The sequence below is a fragment of the Loxodonta africana genome, chromosome 5, assembly GCF_030014295.1.
Source record: "Loxodonta africana isolate mLoxAfr1 chromosome 5, mLoxAfr1.hap2, whole genome shotgun sequence".
In the NCBI taxonomy this organism is placed as follows: domain Eukaryota; kingdom Metazoa; phylum Chordata; class Mammalia; order Proboscidea; family Elephantidae; genus Loxodonta; species Loxodonta africana.
The window spans coordinates 65,639,876-65,657,428 of record NC_087346.1 but is presented as its reverse complement, the minus strand read 5'-3'; the positions used below and the strand labels follow the sequence as shown (position 1 = coordinate 65,657,428).

The window sequence follows — 17,553 nt, the reverse complement described above, 5'->3', positions numbered from 1 at the left end:
TTGATTTTAAGACCCCAGATGCCACTCTTCAAAGTGGGATGCAGAATGTTTTTTTAATAGATTTTATTATACCAATTGACTTAGGTGTCCCCTGAAACCATGGTCCCCAGACCCCTGCCCCTGCTACGCTGGCCTTAGAAGCATTCATTTTATTCAGGAAACTTCTTTGCTTTTGGTTTAGCCCAATTGTGCTGACTTCCCCTGTATTGTGTGCTGTTTTTCCCTTCACCTAAAGTAGTTTTCATCTACTATCTAATTAGTGAGTACCCCTCTCCCACCCTCCCTCCCTTCCCCCTCTTTTAACCACAAAAAAATGTTTTCTTCTCAGTTTAAACTATTTCTCAAGTTCTTGTAATGGTGGTCTTATACAATATTTGTCCTTTTGCAACTGACTAATTTCACTCATTTCCTCATATCTGTTAGCTACTTGAATGTCTTTGGTGAAGTCTTTTGATGAACATTAAGTGTTTAATTTTTAGAAGTTTCCAGTTATCTAGCTTATCTTCTGGAGTTTCTGTGTTGTTGGTTATGGTTTGTATCCTGTTAATGTTGTGTATTAGGACCTTTAACGTTGAGCCTGTTTTTTCTTCTATGAACTTTGTACTTTTTGACTTTTATTTTTTCTCTTACATAAATTTTAAGCCAAGCTCAACTTCTCTAGATTAGAAGACAAATTGAAGTTGAGGGGTACAATATTAAACACAAGCTGGCCAGTATTATTAGGAGCATTCTAAAAACACATCTGAGATACAGAGAGCTCCATTTGTGAGCCAGGGATTGTTCTAGATACCTATATAGGTAACATCCCATTTTAATTCAGTGATTTTCTAATCCATTTTTCACATAAATTGTCTTAGCATTCATTTGGAAACCCTGGTTGCATAGTGGTTAAGTGCTATGGCTGCTAACCAAAAGGTCAGCAGTTTGAATCCACCAGGTGCTCCTTGGAAACTCTATAGGGGCAGTTCTGCTCTGTCCTATAGGGTCACTATGAGTCGGAATCAACTCGACAGCAACGGGTTTAGCATTCGTTTAGACAAGTTACTGAACAAGGAGTTGGGTATATCTGTTCAAGTCTTTTCCTCTTTTTAAATAGTTTCTTTAGTGACCAGGAAACTTTGACGTTTTTGGAAACAAATTTCAATGTGGTCATTTCTGTACGAAATGTGAGTTTTGAGGAGTAGGGAAGGAAGTTATGGAATGTAGTGGGAGAATGTGCATTTTTATTGCCTGAGGACAAGTGATTCATTTCTTCCATCCCATGAAAATCCGACTGCCTTTTCTTGAGTTGTTTTTGCAGGTCAACATCCCTCAGATACTATCCTTCAAAATCAGGGATTTGAAAAGTCATCCTTTATTATTTCTTAAGGCCACTCAGCATCTAATTTCTTCATGTCTATTAGGTGCCCTGAGAAGAGCCTTATAACATGTGGCAGCTAAGGCTGTTTTAGACCATCTGAGTGCCTGTGTTCCTCACCAAAGAAATAAACAAAAAGCAGATTAACTTTGCTTTTCTGTAGTACTTATCCTAGCGAATCTGTCTTCTCAGCAAGTTCTTGCCCCCGTTGTTGGTGCTATCTTGGACATGGTGTCCGTTGCGTCTTATTGAAGCTCTTCCAGAGGCAGATCACCAGGAAATGCCAGAAGTTCCCAGAGAGCTGTTTCTCCAGTCTTCCTGTGTGTGTTCCAAGCATTACCAAACTTATTTGCTCCCCTTTGGGGGAAGATAATAGTCTTAAAATTGGAGTGCTGAAAGAACCTTAGAGGTCACTTGTTCAGTGTAGAGGAACCCGGATGGCACAGTGTTTAAGAGCTCTGCTGCTAACCAAGAGGTCAGCAGCTCGAATCCACCAGGCTGTCCTTGGAAACCCTGTGGGGCAGTTCTACTCTGTCCTATAGGGTCACTATGAATCAGAATTGATTTGATGGCAACGGGTTGTTCATCGCTACCTTTTATAGATGAGAACCCAGAAAGGTTCTAACATTCCTCCACTGCTTAATAAAAGCAAATCTGGAGCTCAAGTATCCTGACTTCTCCGTGTCCAATGATCTTTCCTTTATTTCACATGTATTTTTGTGTGTACACATGTGTATTAGGGGTTCTCTAGAGAGGCTGAAGATCAGAGTTCAAGATCAGTGTATTGATTCTGGCAGTAACAATTAATTGGGCAGTTACAGTATCATCCTTGGCTCAATTCCTCCATTGCCCCTACCCCAGCTACCAGTGCCCCCATACACTCCTCCTCCATTTGAATTTCCCTTTCAGGTATTCCCTCCCCCATCACAGGCAAGTGCCTAGAAGGTGAGCCATTTGCTTGGTTAGGCACTAGGCCGCCATGGAGGCATTCTCTTCCAGAAACCACCCTGACTTTGCACAGTCCCTTCTCTTCCTTTCATGGTTTTCATTCTTGCCCTTTTGCTCCACTCTGTAGGTGGAGCAGCATTTGGCAGAGAATCCATGGCTGCCTGATTCAACAGGTGAAAAAAAGCAAACAAGTCAGTCAGGACCTGGTCGCCAGCCACCAGCCCCCTTTTACTCAAGATGCAGATACCACTGAGACACCCCGAAAGAAAAAAAGAACTTCTGAAACCCACACCCTAGACCAGATGCCCTGAAATGGGGGTGATCTGTGGATAAGCCACAGGACTAAGGAGACTGCTTTTCCCCACTGAGAAGAGTTCATAGCTCTGAGCTGCTTTTCAAATGGCTTCTTGACCCCCCAAAAATCTAAAGAATGCCATGCCTTCTATTTTTCAAGTAGGTCTTGTTCTTGGAATTCAAGTCTGCTCTTTCTGCCACCCAACATTGCATGGCACTCTCCTTAATGGCCCTTTCCTAAATCCATCAACTTAAAGTTTTAGTGCTGTCCTGCTTCTAGGGACCTTGGCTGTGTCCCTCAGCTGCTAAACTTAATTTCCATGCTAATTGGCAGGTACTTAATGAGTGCCTGCTCTGGGCAAACCCCTGTCACTGCTGTAGACAGAAGATGACAGGGTTCCAAGTGCAGTGTCCAGAAGAATACTCACCTGAAGCCCACAGGCTTGAACTCAATAGTCTGGGCAAGCAAAATCGACAGAAGCATATTTTTGTTTTGGAGTATTTAATGGCTTGCCATTCAACCAGCTTCTGGAATCTGAGCAGCTTCTAAAATGATAAATATCAATATAAAGCATATTACTGCAGTAAGTGCCAACACAGTTGTTAAATACTAACGTTGAATTTAGTACTTGCTGATTTACTGTTTGTTTGCTGTTCCCTTGAGTTAACTGATTGGCACAAACCAGAGTTACAACCGGTTTGTGAGGGTTGACTCGTTGTGAACCTTATTTTCATGTGTGGTTTATGACATCTGCCACTTTGGTTTATAGTCAAGGCTAGCATATCCTAAGCCCCAAAAAATATACAAACAAAAATTAACTCTCATTCCACCCCTGGGGTTTGGTATTTTCTTTGGGAAGTAACCTTGTAGATGGTTTATGCTTAGTTTTGCCTTGAGTATTTCTCCAGTGTGTCATAACTGCCTGGAAATACCTACCATTTATATATTACTAACCATCTCGTGTACAAGTTAATATCCGTCTGGATATTTTAGCAATTTTTGAGCCTTTTCCCAAGGACAAATTTCCCATCGTCTTACAGTGCTTTCCTGGCCAGCAGAGCCCACTGGGGCCAGCTATGCACAGAAAATTCACTGGACCTCTTGGTGGCAAGGTACCTTGGGTACAGCAGATGCCCAGATAAGCAAGGGGGATTGCCATGTTTAGCCCAGTCATTTCCAATGTGTTCTTTTTCACTCCACTAGTATTAACCATCTCTGACATCATTGCGTGGGAAGTTTGTATTAGGGCTTCCAACCAATTTGATTTGGTTCACCCCCCCTGCTGAGAATTTGCATTTCCACCCCAAATATACTGAATTAGAATCTACGTTTTAACAGGATGCCCAGGTGATTGTTATGCCAGCATCATTATCACCTGGGAACTTGTTAGAAAGGCAAACTCTCAGCAGGGGCTCAAACCCAACCTGTTAGAAAGCCCTGGTTTGTGTGCTGTGCAAAGACCCGTTACAAACCCCAGCAGGCTCCTCCTGCCGAGTGCTGGTCCTTCTCACTCCTGAATTCTGCCCTAGTGTTCTGCTCCTGGAACAGCTGCATGGAATTTCCCACTGTGTTTCAGCAGTGCATTTATGGCATGCTCATCTACATCACATGTTTTATCTCCTTATTAGGAGACATATTTTCTCAGATCTTCTGTAATGAATGGGCCATATTTCAGAGCAGCAGATCTGTTTTTATCTTATCTTACCTGCGCATTTTGTAATTCCTTCTTTGCATTGACTACTTTGAAGTTCAGTTTGCAGGTCGCCTCTTAGCAAAGTGTAAAGAATAGCGCTGTTCAGTAGAAATATAGTGTACACCATACATGTCATTTTAAATTTTCTGGAAGCTACATTAAAAAGCTAAAAGGGAGAAAAAGTTAAAAAAAAAAAAAAGTGTAAGTATTTTTAATAATAATTTATTCCAATATATCTAAAATACTATTTCAACATTTAATGAAAGCAAAAAATTATTACATACGGTTTTCTCCCATGGGAGTCTCTGGGTGGTGCAAATGGTTCACACACTTGGCTGCTGACCTAAAGGTTGGTGGTTTGAGACACCACACAGGTACCTTGAAAGAAAATCCTGGTGATCAACTTCTGAAAAATCAGCCATCGAAAACCCCATGGAGCAGAATACTCTGGCACATTTGGGGTCACCATGAGTCAGAATCACGGCAGTGGAAACTGGTTCTGGTTCTTTGCATGAAGTCTTTGAAGTCACTTTCCAGTTTGAACTAGCCGTGTTCGGGTGCTCACCGGACACATGGACACATGGAGCTGTGGCTCCTGGACTGGAGTGTGCAGGACAGGGTGAAATTGAGCCCTCTGGTGCTACAGACCTCCCCTAGGCTTTAATTTATCTTTTCTACCCATATTTTCCCTCCTTCTTAATGTTCTGACTTGGCGCGCACACACACCATGAGATTAAAAACAGGTGTCTTTATAAGCTAGCTTAAATGACTCCATTTTTGAAACAAGACAGTACATAAGGTACTAAATAAAGTGTTTTTCTGAAGAAGTCTGTGAAGGGCTGGATGGAAGTGCACACTTAGGCACGTTTGTTTGCAGAATGGCCGGAGAAGGAAGAGAATGTTTTTCAGTTTCCCCTTCTTATGAGAGGGGCCAGGACGCTAATTAGCATTTGGGCAGAGCTCGAGCCTATAACATCTTAATTTATTCATTTTTCTTGGATGAATTCAGGGAACGAGGGACAGACAGTGGTGAAAACTGGGGCCTCCCACAGCCAGTTAATATGAATCATTTTCTGTTCCTTTTAGGCTTTTAGAGAGAATTTCAGGTTTTTTAGGGATTGTCCTAGATTGACTGGTGGTGTCCCAGATTCTAATGCAGTGAACTGACAGTCGGAGGAGTTTAGTTCTAAATGTGCACCAGAGTTAATTGAAGGACTCCCACTAATCACTTCACTGTCACTTACTAGAGAATATGTAGGCCTTTTCTTCCCATAGTGCAGTTACTGTGCCCAGACCACTAGGAGCTCTGACGTCCTAAGTCTACATGTTAGACTTATTTCGAAGTTGGGGTAAATGTTGACAAGTAAAGACACAAGAACATAAAAGAAGAATTTAGAGGAATTCTGAAGATTTGTTAGTTCCTTTAAAGCATTTTTGTTGATATAAAGGAGCCCCGGTGATGTAGTGGTTAAGTGCTCGGCTGCTAACCGAAAGGTCAGCGGTTCAAACCCACCAGCTCCTCTACAGGAGGAAGATGTGACAGGCTGTTTCCGTAAAGATCTACAGCCTTGGAAACCTTATGGGGCAGTTCTCTGTCCAGCAGGGCTGCTATGGCTGATTGACTTGATGGCAATGAGTTTTTGTTGCGGTTGGTTTGGTTAACATAAATGGGTGCGCTTCAGGTACTTAATAAGTCCTGTAGAGTTAAGATTTCCCTTCCTCTTTTAATCCCCCCTGAATCATATATCAATTTTTTTGAAAAATAAAAGCGTATCTGCACATATACAAAGATAGTATTTTTTAAAAAGGTAATTGTATCAGTGGAGAATCCTAAAGCAACTATTTTAATTTTGTTGTACATCTTTCCAGTTCTTTCTATGAGATATATGGACGGAAGATTTTATACTGGTTTCTTTTTCAACAATACAAATTATTTTTCATTAGAAAGCTTTAAGTAATCCATACTTAATTGTATACAAGTAATAAATTAGTGACTGTAAGTGGGTGGTTCTTTTGAAAGAAAGGTGGAAATGTACTCGTAATATCACCCCATGCATTATTTGTTGTGAATATACACATTTTATCCTTAGAAAAATTCCAATGATGGTAGATGTCTACTACATATTCTTGTTGTCAGCTATTACTATAGACATCCTCCTGTTCGTGGGTATGAAAGATTGTCTTTTTCTATGGACATTTATTACTAGTACGTGTGTTGTGTGTGTGTAGATGTCACGAACAGCCTAATTACTCCCATTGCCTTTGTTGTATTCTTTTTCTATTTTCCTTGTACAGTTATGTAACTGTTTTGTTTGTTATACTGTAATCACAGGGTGAAGCAGAAAGAGACCATGATAGCAAGAAAATCAAACTGGAAAAAGAAACCAAATCACAGCCATCATCTTCATCTTCATCTTCATCCTCCCATAAAGAATCTGCTAAAACAAGGTGAGTGTAGAGATTTCAACCATGGAAATTTTCCTAACACCTGACTTTATTTTTCTTTCTAGAGGAGTGTGTTCCTAAAAATTACATCTAATAAGGAAGGTGCTGTTATTATCTCTTCTTTGCAGATAATGAAACAGGCACAGAAAGATATAATGGCTTGCTTAAGGTCACAGAATTTTTAGTGGGTACAGCCAGCTTTTGGATTCCAGGAGCCTGGCTTTTTCTTTTCAGAGCTGAGTGAGAATTTGATCTGTAGGGCCGCTCGCCTGGCTGTGGCTGGGAAGAGGAATGGCAGGTGAGAGGTGGTAGTGCCAGAAAGTTGTGAAGATAAAAAGCGGCTGTTGTTTACTCTCTGATTTATTCAAGAAATTGCTTCACAAAATGACTTGACAAAAACAAACACAGTGTTTCCATGTAGGAACTGACAGAGAGAGAGGAGTCAGAAGTGAAGGTGGCAGCTGGGCTTGACTATTCTCAGGGAAAGGTTCACGTGGGGAGCAGCTGATGCAAGACCTACTTAGGGAAATTTAGCACTATTGGAAGACTCTGCAAACTTATTGAAAAGGCATACAACCACAACCTCAGATAGGGCATCAAAAAGTCCCTGAAATTTAGCTTTCCTACAAACATATTTTATGCTCTGTGATATCTTGATCTGTTGTACCAGCAGCCGCCTGCCCTTATAACTAAACTAAGCCGTGTGATCGCGTTCTACCTCAACTTCATTTTGTATGATGTTTCACTCCAGAACGCCTAGGCCCTCATCTGAGCCCTCAAAGAAGGAAATGCTTCCTCCACCACCTGTATCATCATCATCCTCATCCTCCCAGAAGCCAGCCAAGCCTGCACACAAGAGGCCAAGGCAGGAAGCAGACACCTGTGGCCAGGACCCTCCCAAAAGTGCCAGTAGTACCAAGAGCAACCACAAAGACTCTTCCATTTTCAAGCACAGAAAAGTAGATGGGAAGGGACCTGGAAGCTCTACAGAACACAAAGTAAGTGGGGGAAACTGTAACTGTGTAAAATGGAATGTTTTGGTGTATCTTTGCCTTAAATTCTCAAATCAGGTTACACGTCCCTAATTACGGTAATTCAGAACTATTCATCACTTTTAATAATGCAATAATTGGTTGCTTGTATTTGAAATTCTACCTTTGGGGGAGAATAAAAGAATATTACATAAAATTTTAGGTGTCAGTTTATTCTTTTTCTTAAAGGAAGTGATTCAAAGTGAAAAATAAGAGGCTTTTTATACTAATTTTCTGTCAGGTGTTTTCACAGTAAGAAATGGCTGCCCTGTTAGTTATTGGTTTGAATATTTACTCTCAACATTTATTATTAGTTATAATGGGAAAAATTATCTACTTTCTCAAATACAAATTTTCTCTCTTCCTGTTAACATTGTGTGTGTGTGTGTGTGTGTGTGTGTGTGTGTGTTGACTAAGAGAGCATATATACCCTGTTTGCCTTTGTTGATGATCTGTTCTCTTGGACTTTCTTGTCTCATGCAGTAGCCCTCCCAACCCTTATTCGAGGTTTTGCTTTCTCCAGTTTCAGTTATTCACGGCCCACCACAGTTCAAAATTGTTAAAGGGATAGCGTGATCAAATCTCATGCCTTCTCACTCGATCCCACCTGGGGACCACATTCACATAACTTTAATTACAGTGTGTTATTATGCTTGTTCTATTTTATTATTATGTATTGTTAATGTCTTACCGTGCCTAATTTATAAGTTAAACTATCATAGGTATATATGTATAAGTTGAAACATAGTATATATAGGGGTTCGGTACTATCCACCGTTTCAGGTATCTGCTGGCGGGGCGGGTCTTGGAATGTATCCGCCTCAGATAAGGGGGCACTCCTGTATCTTTTTGAGTCCCCAGTTTAATAAGAACCTACAGCTTCAACTTCATTTGTGTCTGTAGCTGGGAAAATGGTTGACAGAGCTAAATTGTGCAATGTTTGATTTCCTCTTTTTTTGAATTATTATTTTGCAGTAATTACGAGGGATGGTACTTTTCGGACAATGATCTTAAACGTTAGAGTGTAATCTGTCTAGTGATTTTTTTTTTAAGGGATCTGCGGGAGATACTGCAAATCCTTTTCCAGTGCCTTCGTTGCCAAATGGTAACTCTAAATCAGGGAAGCCTCAAGTCAAGTTTGACAAGTAAGACTTTGGATATTTTTCTCCCATTTCTTTCTTCTCCTCGCCACTCCCCTTTCCTCTCCCCTCTTCATTATCCCCCTGCTCAGCTTCTCTCATGCCTCTCCCCTGTCCTTTTTTGCATGCTTTTTTATTCTTCTTAGATCATCTTGCCCCCAGGCTAGTATTTTGAGGCTCTTTATAACCTACCCCGGATTTTTCATCTTCTCTTTCAGACAACAAGCAGATTTTCACATGAAGGAGGCCAAAAAGTTGAAGTGCAAAGCAGACTCGATGGTCAGTCTTGGCTTTTTAACCCTTTGATAAAATGTTTTCTGATAAGAATTTTTGTAGCCTGACCCTACAGTATGCCGTATCACTGAATGTGATGTGTCAGCAGGAGGGAGGAGTGTGTGGGGCCTAATATCGGCCATAACTGAAGCAGGATAATCAGCATCTTAGTGAGTGAGAGTAGTGGGAGTTTTCTAAGTGGAATTATTTCTTTTAGCTCTGTTGATTCAGTCTGATTACGGTGAAATCCACAAGTTTTATATCAAAATGAGTAGAAATTGATCTAGTTGGTGGTGGTGTAATGCATGCATGCAAATGTGCTTGTCCCACTGAATCAATTCTTTGGATATAAAAAAAGAATCTTGCTATTGGGAGTTGGCCGATTTGTGTTCACTCTGCAAACATTTCACAAGGTGAGAAAGCCTATTTGTATTCCAGAATTATCTTAAAGCCCTTGAAAGACTGACTGGATGGAACAGTAGGCCAAGGTCATTAAATAACATTTTAAGATGAAGGTAATGATTGCACTGATAGTAAACATACTTTGTTTTTTAATTGTACTTTAAGTGAAAGTTTACAATTCAAGTCAGTTTCTCATACAAAAACTTACACACACATTGTTATATGAACCTAGTTGCTCTCCCTACAATGTGACAGCACTCTCTGCCTCCCCACCCTGTATTTCCCGTGTCCATTCAACACCAGTTGCTGTCCCCCTCTGCCTTCTCATCTCGCCTCCAGACAGGAGCAGCCCACATAGTCTCATGTGTCTGCTTGAGCTAAGAAGCACACTCCTCACCAGTATCATTTTATGTCTTATAGTCCAGTCTAATCTTTATCTGAAGTGTTGGCTTTAGGAGTAAACATACTTTTAAAAAATGAACTCTGTTTACCTGGTGGCTATTGGGCCTTCTGGAAGGTATTGCTTGTAAAGGCATATTTAATTGTATGCATAATTAAATATGCTCTATCTACATCTCTGCTACACTATAATTAGATAAATGCTTGCCCTTTGTCATAGTTAAACATCTAAGACTCTGGGGCTTCTATTTACTTGGTGTATTCCCCAAACTTAATCCCCTGCAAATATACATATCTCCCTGGAAAACCATATTTTGGACTTTGTACCACAAGAGAGGAACACGGTTTCCTTTATTGTACAAACCTAACCTCACACTGCAGAGGCCACGGGGGTCTGAGCCTGACTGATTCATGGTGGCAGCCGGGGTCCTGGACTGGTGCTCTTCACTCTTAGTCTTCACACTTGCGTTGATTCTCAGGCTAAGGAGGGGAGGGCGGAGGTGCTTTTATCAGATCCCCGTTGTCTTGTCAAAATGTGTATTGAATTCTCCTGTGCTGAACGCTGTAAGGTGGTCAAAGACAACAAGGCCCTGTAGACCTGTCCCTGAAACTACCTGTTCCAGGATGCCCTGAGTCAGATTTAAACATCTAAGACAGCACCAAACAATGGTGTTCTTTCAGCCTCTTTCTTCTAACATTCTGAGATTGTTACTGGAACTGTGTGAATCCTTTTAGTTTCAGAAAAGTTTAAATATTCAGTACTTTGCCAGCCAGTTATCTAAAAACTTGGCATTGGACGCTTTCAGTACTAGATTCCCTCATTATTCAGACGAATGAGACTGATACTCTAGGGAACTTTGTTTTTTTAATGTGTTTTTTGTTTGTTTTATATATATATGTACACACACACACACACACACACACACACACACACACACACACCCTTTTCCCCTAGCTAAGGGGACACAGTGGTTAAGAGCTCGGCTGCTAACCAAAAGGTTGGCAGTTTGAATCCACCATCTGCTCCTTGGACACCCTACGGGGCAATTCTATTCTGTCCTATAGGGTTGCTATGAGTCAGAATCAACTCGAAGACAATGGGTTGGTTTGTTTGTTTTTAAAATAACAGTACATCCCAGGGCACAGAATAGTCTTGGTTTATGCTTGTTATGGTTGGTATATTCTTAAAATATCCCAGTTTGGATAGTGACTTGTATGGCTACCCTCTCCATAATATTCTCTCTTAATCCAGCAATGTCTCAAAAATGTGCAGTTGGCATCCCAAATAGTTAAGCAATGCACAGCTGAGTATAGAGGAGTGTATTGACCTCTATATTATACTCATTGTTGGGTTGGGAAGTTAGAACTCTGCAGGTTTAACACTGTCTCAGAAGATGCACAGAGAGTTATTGCAGGAATATGTTCATTATTAGCCTTACAAAATACCTCAAAGAAGTGGATATTCACAAATTAGTGAACTGTAGTTCTTTTGTTACTGCTGTAATCCCAATAATAATTTTGGAAATTCTATGAAAAAAGTGACGTTGAAGAAATAAATTTGGAGAGTTAGATTCCCATCAGTGAAGCAAACCAGTCAGGCCAGATACTGCTAATTAATTAATTAGGACATGCTAATTTGATTTTTGTTCTTTTTGTCACTAATCTTCTGAGCTTCGGAATCTCTAGAAAAATTATTAAAAGATTAAAAAATATTTAAAAAAATTAAAAAAAATTATTACCTAGCATATTAAGTACTCTGAATACCTATAGCAACCCAATTTGTTCCACTACTGGCAAAACACAAGATTGGTGGGCATTGAAATAATTATATTTTAAGCTCATCAAGGGAAAAAGTTGTTTCTGCTCATGTTCCTTTAAGTGCATCACAATACCTGTGGGTCTTAGGAAGTATTTGTTAGAGAAGTTGAGAAACCCAAAAACCCAAACCCATTGCAGTTGATTCCAACTCACAGTGACCCTATAGGATAGGAAAGAACTGCCCCATAGGGTTTCCAAGGCTGAAATCCTTATGGAGAACGATTGCTACATCTTTCTCCTGTGGAGCAGCTGGTGGGCTCCAACCACTGACCTTTTGGTTAGCAGCAGGGAGCTTAGCCTCGACGCCACCAGGCCTCCTTCTATAAATTAAGAAGCAGCCCTGAGTAATTTTTTTTGCTGATACGTCAATTTCATCTTTACTATCTTTGTTCTCTTTCCTTTTGAATACATCAAATGAGAGCATTAGCAGAAAATACAAACAAAATTGCAAATGTCAGGTTAATCCCTTGCTCTTACAATGTGTGGCACGCATGCCACATGTAGAGAAAACCTTCTTTTTTTTTAGTTGGGCATATGCCACTTAGTGATAAAAATATAAAGTGATAAAGTGTGTATTCAGGTTTAGGATGACCACTGACATCTGATTTCATTCGTATTTTCACATTCCCTCTAAGGGACTCTGAAATTTTATCCCTATTATCCCAGGGGTTAGCCTTGTATACTTAGCTCAGGCACCAAAAGAGATTAAATAATCCACTGGACTCTTAAATGCATAAGGCAGTTGTTTGTTAGACATATCTAAGATGCTCATAACCCGTAAGAAATATTTTCTACTTGAAATAAAGATAAACTTCAGTACATACAAAGAAACTTGTGTCTGCAGTACTTTAGATGTGTAGAATAATCTACTCCTCTAGAAAGTTATGTAATGAATAATTGCACATTATAACAAGAGACAAGGGGACTGTTGCCTCAGTTTGAATTTGTACTTTCCTGAGGTTTTGGTATAGAATTATTTTTTTTTTTTCCTGCAGAATTTTTACTAAAAGCACATTTTCAGTAGGTCAGAAGCGACAGACTTTGGTTATCATGTTTTGTTCATTTAGTCTCACGCTTGTACTCTAGCCATAATTAAACTGAGACAGTAGAGGAAAGTTACAGCAAAGAATGTGGGCGAGAAACTAAATAGATGCCTGTCTTGGCCTAACAATGACCGTGTTCTTCTCCTGCAGACGGACAAGATCGGAAAAGCTTTTAAGTACTTGGAAGCCGTCTTGTCCTTTATTGAGTGTGGAATTGCCATGGAGTCTGAAAGCCCGGCGTCAAAGTCAGCATACTCTGTATACTCAGAAACTATAGATCTCATTAAGTAAGTGCCAAGTAATTTTGTGATCCTCTTAAGTACTTTTCTTTCCTCACTTTTATTGCCTTAATCCATTTGAACCTTAGCATGAAGACAGCTCAATAGAAGGAGGCTTAAAAAAGTTACTGGTCCAAGATTTTTTTGGGGGTGAGGGGGAGGGGGTCCTAAACTGAAATTATACTCTAGGTGAAGTGCTAGAACAGAATTAGTGGTCCAGCTACATCATTTTGCCAAGTGCACTGTGAAATGCCAAAACTTTCAGGAAGAGTTTGTTTTTTCCAGTTTAGCTTTCTTATCAGATGCCCTCTCATCTCAGCTTAAGCCGTGTTCTTTGTTTATTATCTGCATTTCAACAGGGGTCTTAGGAAGGACTTAATTCTACTTGATTTCAAGCAGGTAGGCAGGCCAGAGATGCATCCTCACCTAGTTTGCTAAGTGGCCTGGATTGTTGCCCTAAAGCCTCATTTTTCTGCGTTGCTCTTAAGTCTTTACATCTTCAGGAAAAATCAGTTATCAAACATGACAGACATTGTAAGATTTGTGTCTGGAGTTTTTAACTGCCTTTGTTTAACCTGGTATACTTCTGTGTTTTCCTATAGATTCATAATGTCATTAAAATCCTTCTCAGATGCCACAACACCAACACAAGAGAGAATATTTGCTGTTTTATGGTGTGTACTTTTTTGTCTACGTAGTACTAAGTTTGTGTTTGCATCTTTGATGATACAAAATTATTTTCAAGTTTAATTTTTTCATAATATGAAAATTAAGATGAAAGGCAAGCCGATAGAAGAAAGGAGCAGGATATATAGTACAGAGGGTTAATCCCACTGAGAGTTAATTTTATGAAATGACACCTGTGGCCATTTTACTGATGACGTGGTGAATACTTTGGTCTTGTGACTTCAGTTATGTCCTTGTGTATTTGTGTTATTCCACTAATACTGAGTTTTGGTGATGGTGTGAATAGAACAGCGAGATTCCTTTTTTTTTTGGCTGAGCACCGTAAACTTTTATTGTATGATAGCAAACTCTCTAGTGCCATTGCATTCACCTACGGTCCACAGGCTACAGATGCCCAGCTCTGCCTTGAATCATCCCCCAAAGATAATCCTTCAATTTTTGTTCATTGACCGCATGCCCTCATGTTCCAAGTACTGTGATCTTTTAAAAGGATTTTTTTTTTAGCAGTAAGATTTTTGAGATATTCTTTCTTCTTCTTCATGTATGGGGACACCCAGTGTGTTCATTAGGCTGTGAAAAATCAGATGGTGTTTTTCTGTAGTAGTGATAGGCATGTCCACAAGGCAGTACTTCACCTTAACTTTTTTTTTTTTTTTTCATTCTCGTAGCATGCGTTGCCAGTCCATTTTGAACATGGCTATGTTTCGTTGTAAAAAAGACACAGCAATGAAGTATTCTCGTACTCTTAGTGAGCACTTCAAGATTTCTTCCAAAGTAGCCCAGGTACCTTCTCCATGCATCTCAAGGTAACTATAAATCTAATTGAGATAAGTTCCAAAATTGAGTCATTTCTTTATTTACCTCTTGTTTTGGCAACCATGTGTGTAAACATACGACTTTGGCTTTTTAAAAAAATGTGTGCTTCGTCTTTGTGCTGATTTGTTCCTTAATCTAAAATCATTAGTATATTATTACCTTTTCGAGGAGTAGTTATATATCAGTGTTTTTGGTTATGGGTAACATAAAAAGATAATTGCAGAGAATATACAGTCAAGATTTTAGAGCTTCAAAAATCTTTAGACAAGGCTAAGAACAAAGACAACTAGAGGTAGAGCCAAAACAGAACCAGAACCAAAGTCTTTCCTCCCTCCATACAACATGTCTTCTTGATGTTTAGATAAACAAGAACTTTACAGAACCATGTGCCCTCCCGTCTTACACAGGACCCATACCAGTGAGGCTAAGAATAAAAATGTTTATCTCTAGCAAAATTATTTTCCCCACTTTGTGACCTGAAGTTGTTTACACGTGCTGTATAACAGAATTATTATGCAGGTGTTAAGATGAAGATAGAATGTTCTCCCTATAGGCCTTGCCTAGTCTTTTTTTTTTTAATTTGTTATACTCCTTGAATAGTTTCTAGTTCTGATAGGTTTTGCTATTTTAAGAATATCACCTAGAAGACTGCCCCATTTCCAGCACATTCCAAGGAAGAGACTCCCATATGGCCTCGCTTAAAAAAGAAAGTCCTGATTGAGAAGTAACTTCTTACCTCTGAACATTTTCACCACTCCCATTCTGAGGTGTTATTCTTAGCTAAAAGGTTGTCAGTCACATTATTTTAAAACAACTCCTTCAGCAGTTTGTCCAGCCAGTATATATCAAGCATCTCCTTTGTGCCAAACCTGTTCAGCGAACTGGGGATATGGCAGTAAACAAAGCAGATCATTTGGGTTGGTACACACTGAAACTTTGTGACTTGGACTGCCATTCCGGAGACAGGAGAATCTGTAATTTGGGAGTCTAAGTGATTGATTAACTCCTCTCAGAGTTTCCCCTCTGGTCTCTGAAAGTATACGTTTTGCTGGATGCACGTGTGACCCATGCAGCCCAAAGGAGAGATGTGTACCATATTATGAGGCCGCTTCTGCTGATCTGTCTTTCCATTTTATATCCATGTATTTTTTAATGTCTAGGTGATTTTATCTGTCTTATTTGGCTCACAACGAGGCACATGTAATCTTCATGCACAAATAAACAGTCAAGAGCAGAGTAAAGAAGATAAATCTTCTTCCTCAGTCTCCTTGTAGAGTATTTTATATCAGTTCATTCATTGATTCAACAGCTCTTTACCAAGAGCTCCTCTGCAAGTGCTAAGAACGCAAAGATTAATAAGAAATGGTCTCTGTTTTCTTGGTGCTCGTGACTCAGAAAAAGGAATAGACAGAAAACTATAGTGGAATGTGATAAATGCAATAAAGGAAATAAGTTCAAGTGGTGGCAGAAAGGACACTGTGATGGATCCCGTGTCTAGGAGAGTGCGAGGTGTATAGTAGATGCTCAGGTAATGTTGATAGGGTGGATGAATAAATGAATATTAATGTATTTATAGATGTGTGTGCATACATGTGCAGTGGTTAAGCATTTGGCAGCTAACCAAAAGGTCAACTGTTCAGATCTGCCAGCCACTCCTTGGAAACCCTGTGGGGCAGTTCTACTCTGTCCTGTAGGGTTGCTATGAGTCAAAATCGACTCGGTGGCAACAAATTTGGTTTTTGGTCTCGTTTGTGTATGTATGTATGTGTGTGTATATATATACACATACACATGTGTATATATGTATGTATACATGAGATTAGGACCATCTTCACAGAGAAGTTAATGTTTTATCAGGCTAAATTCAACAAGGATGGGGAGAGGGAATTCTCCGCAGAGGAAACAATACGGAAATGGTGTGGGAAAGCATATTTGCCATACAGCTTAGCCCACCTATGCCCAGGGAAGGAGACCATACCCTAGCCAGGTGTTATTTTTTCTATTTGTTGGGCCCTTCTCACTGTGTTTGAGTAGAATCCCAAAATACTGAAGGTGAGGGGGCACTTCTTTTACCTTGTCAGAGTGACTTTAGAAGGGATTATCACACTGCAACTTTCTGACTTAGACTGCTCTTCCAGAGACAGGAGAATCTGTAACTTGGGCGTCGGGGTGGTTGATTAACCAACTGGCTCTCTCTCTTCTCTCCCGCCTTCCAGAAGCACAGGCACACCACCCCCTCTTTCCCCCACACCTTCTCCTGCCAGCTCTGGAGGGTCCCAGCCGAGTGCTGGCGGTGTAGGGAGCGGTGGGCTGACCGCCACCATCAGGACCCCAGTCACCATCCAAAACATGACATCCTCCTACATCACCATCACTTCCCATGTCCTTACCGCCTTTGATCTTTGGGAACAGGCTGAGGTCCTTACAAGGAAGAATAAAGGTAAATGGTTCTGTGGTGGTAATTACTGAGGTATGGGGATTGGGAGGGAATATACGGGTGGTTTATATATTCTGTTCAGTTTGTCAGAGAAAAGGAAACATGTAGCTCTTTACTCCTTTCATGTTTTCTCCATTCTACCTTGTAACCGAGTTGCAATTCTTTCTTGAGTTCTGTAGCGTGGAGCTGGATTTCTGTGGCTAGATCTTAGCAAAACTAAATCAGAAGTAGTTTCAGTACACTGCCCCTTCATAAGTTCCAGAATCTTTATTTCAGCCAGAACTGAAATGCTAGTAAAAGGGTAAGGCAAATGAAGCAGGAAAGTCACTGACCGTTCTAAAAAAAAAAAAAAAGAAAAAAGTCACTGACCATTCTAGGCTCTACAGATTTGAGATATAAGTACCATAACTCAAATACAGAGTGGCCTTGGTGAAACTCAAGATTCAGGAGATGGAAGAGCAGAAAAGCTTATTATTGGTGCCAGCAGCAGTA

At 40.1% G+C, this 17,553-nt stretch overlaps 1 protein-coding gene across 19 annotated transcripts in view; it reads left to right on the top strand.

Moving 5' to 3' along the window:
- Positions 1-17,553, top strand: part of AFF1 (ALF transcription elongation factor 1) — a 243,599-nt gene that overhangs the window by 198,128 nt on the left and 27,918 nt on the right. For all 19 annotated transcript variants that reach the window (XM_023553275.2, XM_023553272.2, XM_023553274.2 and 16 more), the window contains 8 exons: positions 6,626-6,741; positions 7,490-7,736; positions 8,823-8,914; positions 9,127-9,187; positions 12,994-13,130; positions 13,724-13,795; positions 14,477-14,614; positions 16,841-17,064. In XM_023553275.2, the coding sequence (XP_023409043.2) occupies positions 6,626-6,741; positions 7,490-7,736; positions 8,823-8,914; positions 9,127-9,187; positions 12,994-13,130; positions 13,724-13,795; positions 14,477-14,614; positions 16,841-17,064 (1,087 nt within the window). The remainder of the gene's footprint in view (positions 1-6,625; positions 6,742-7,489; positions 7,737-8,822; positions 8,915-9,126; positions 9,188-12,993; positions 13,131-13,723; positions 13,796-14,476; positions 14,615-16,840; positions 17,065-17,553) is intronic.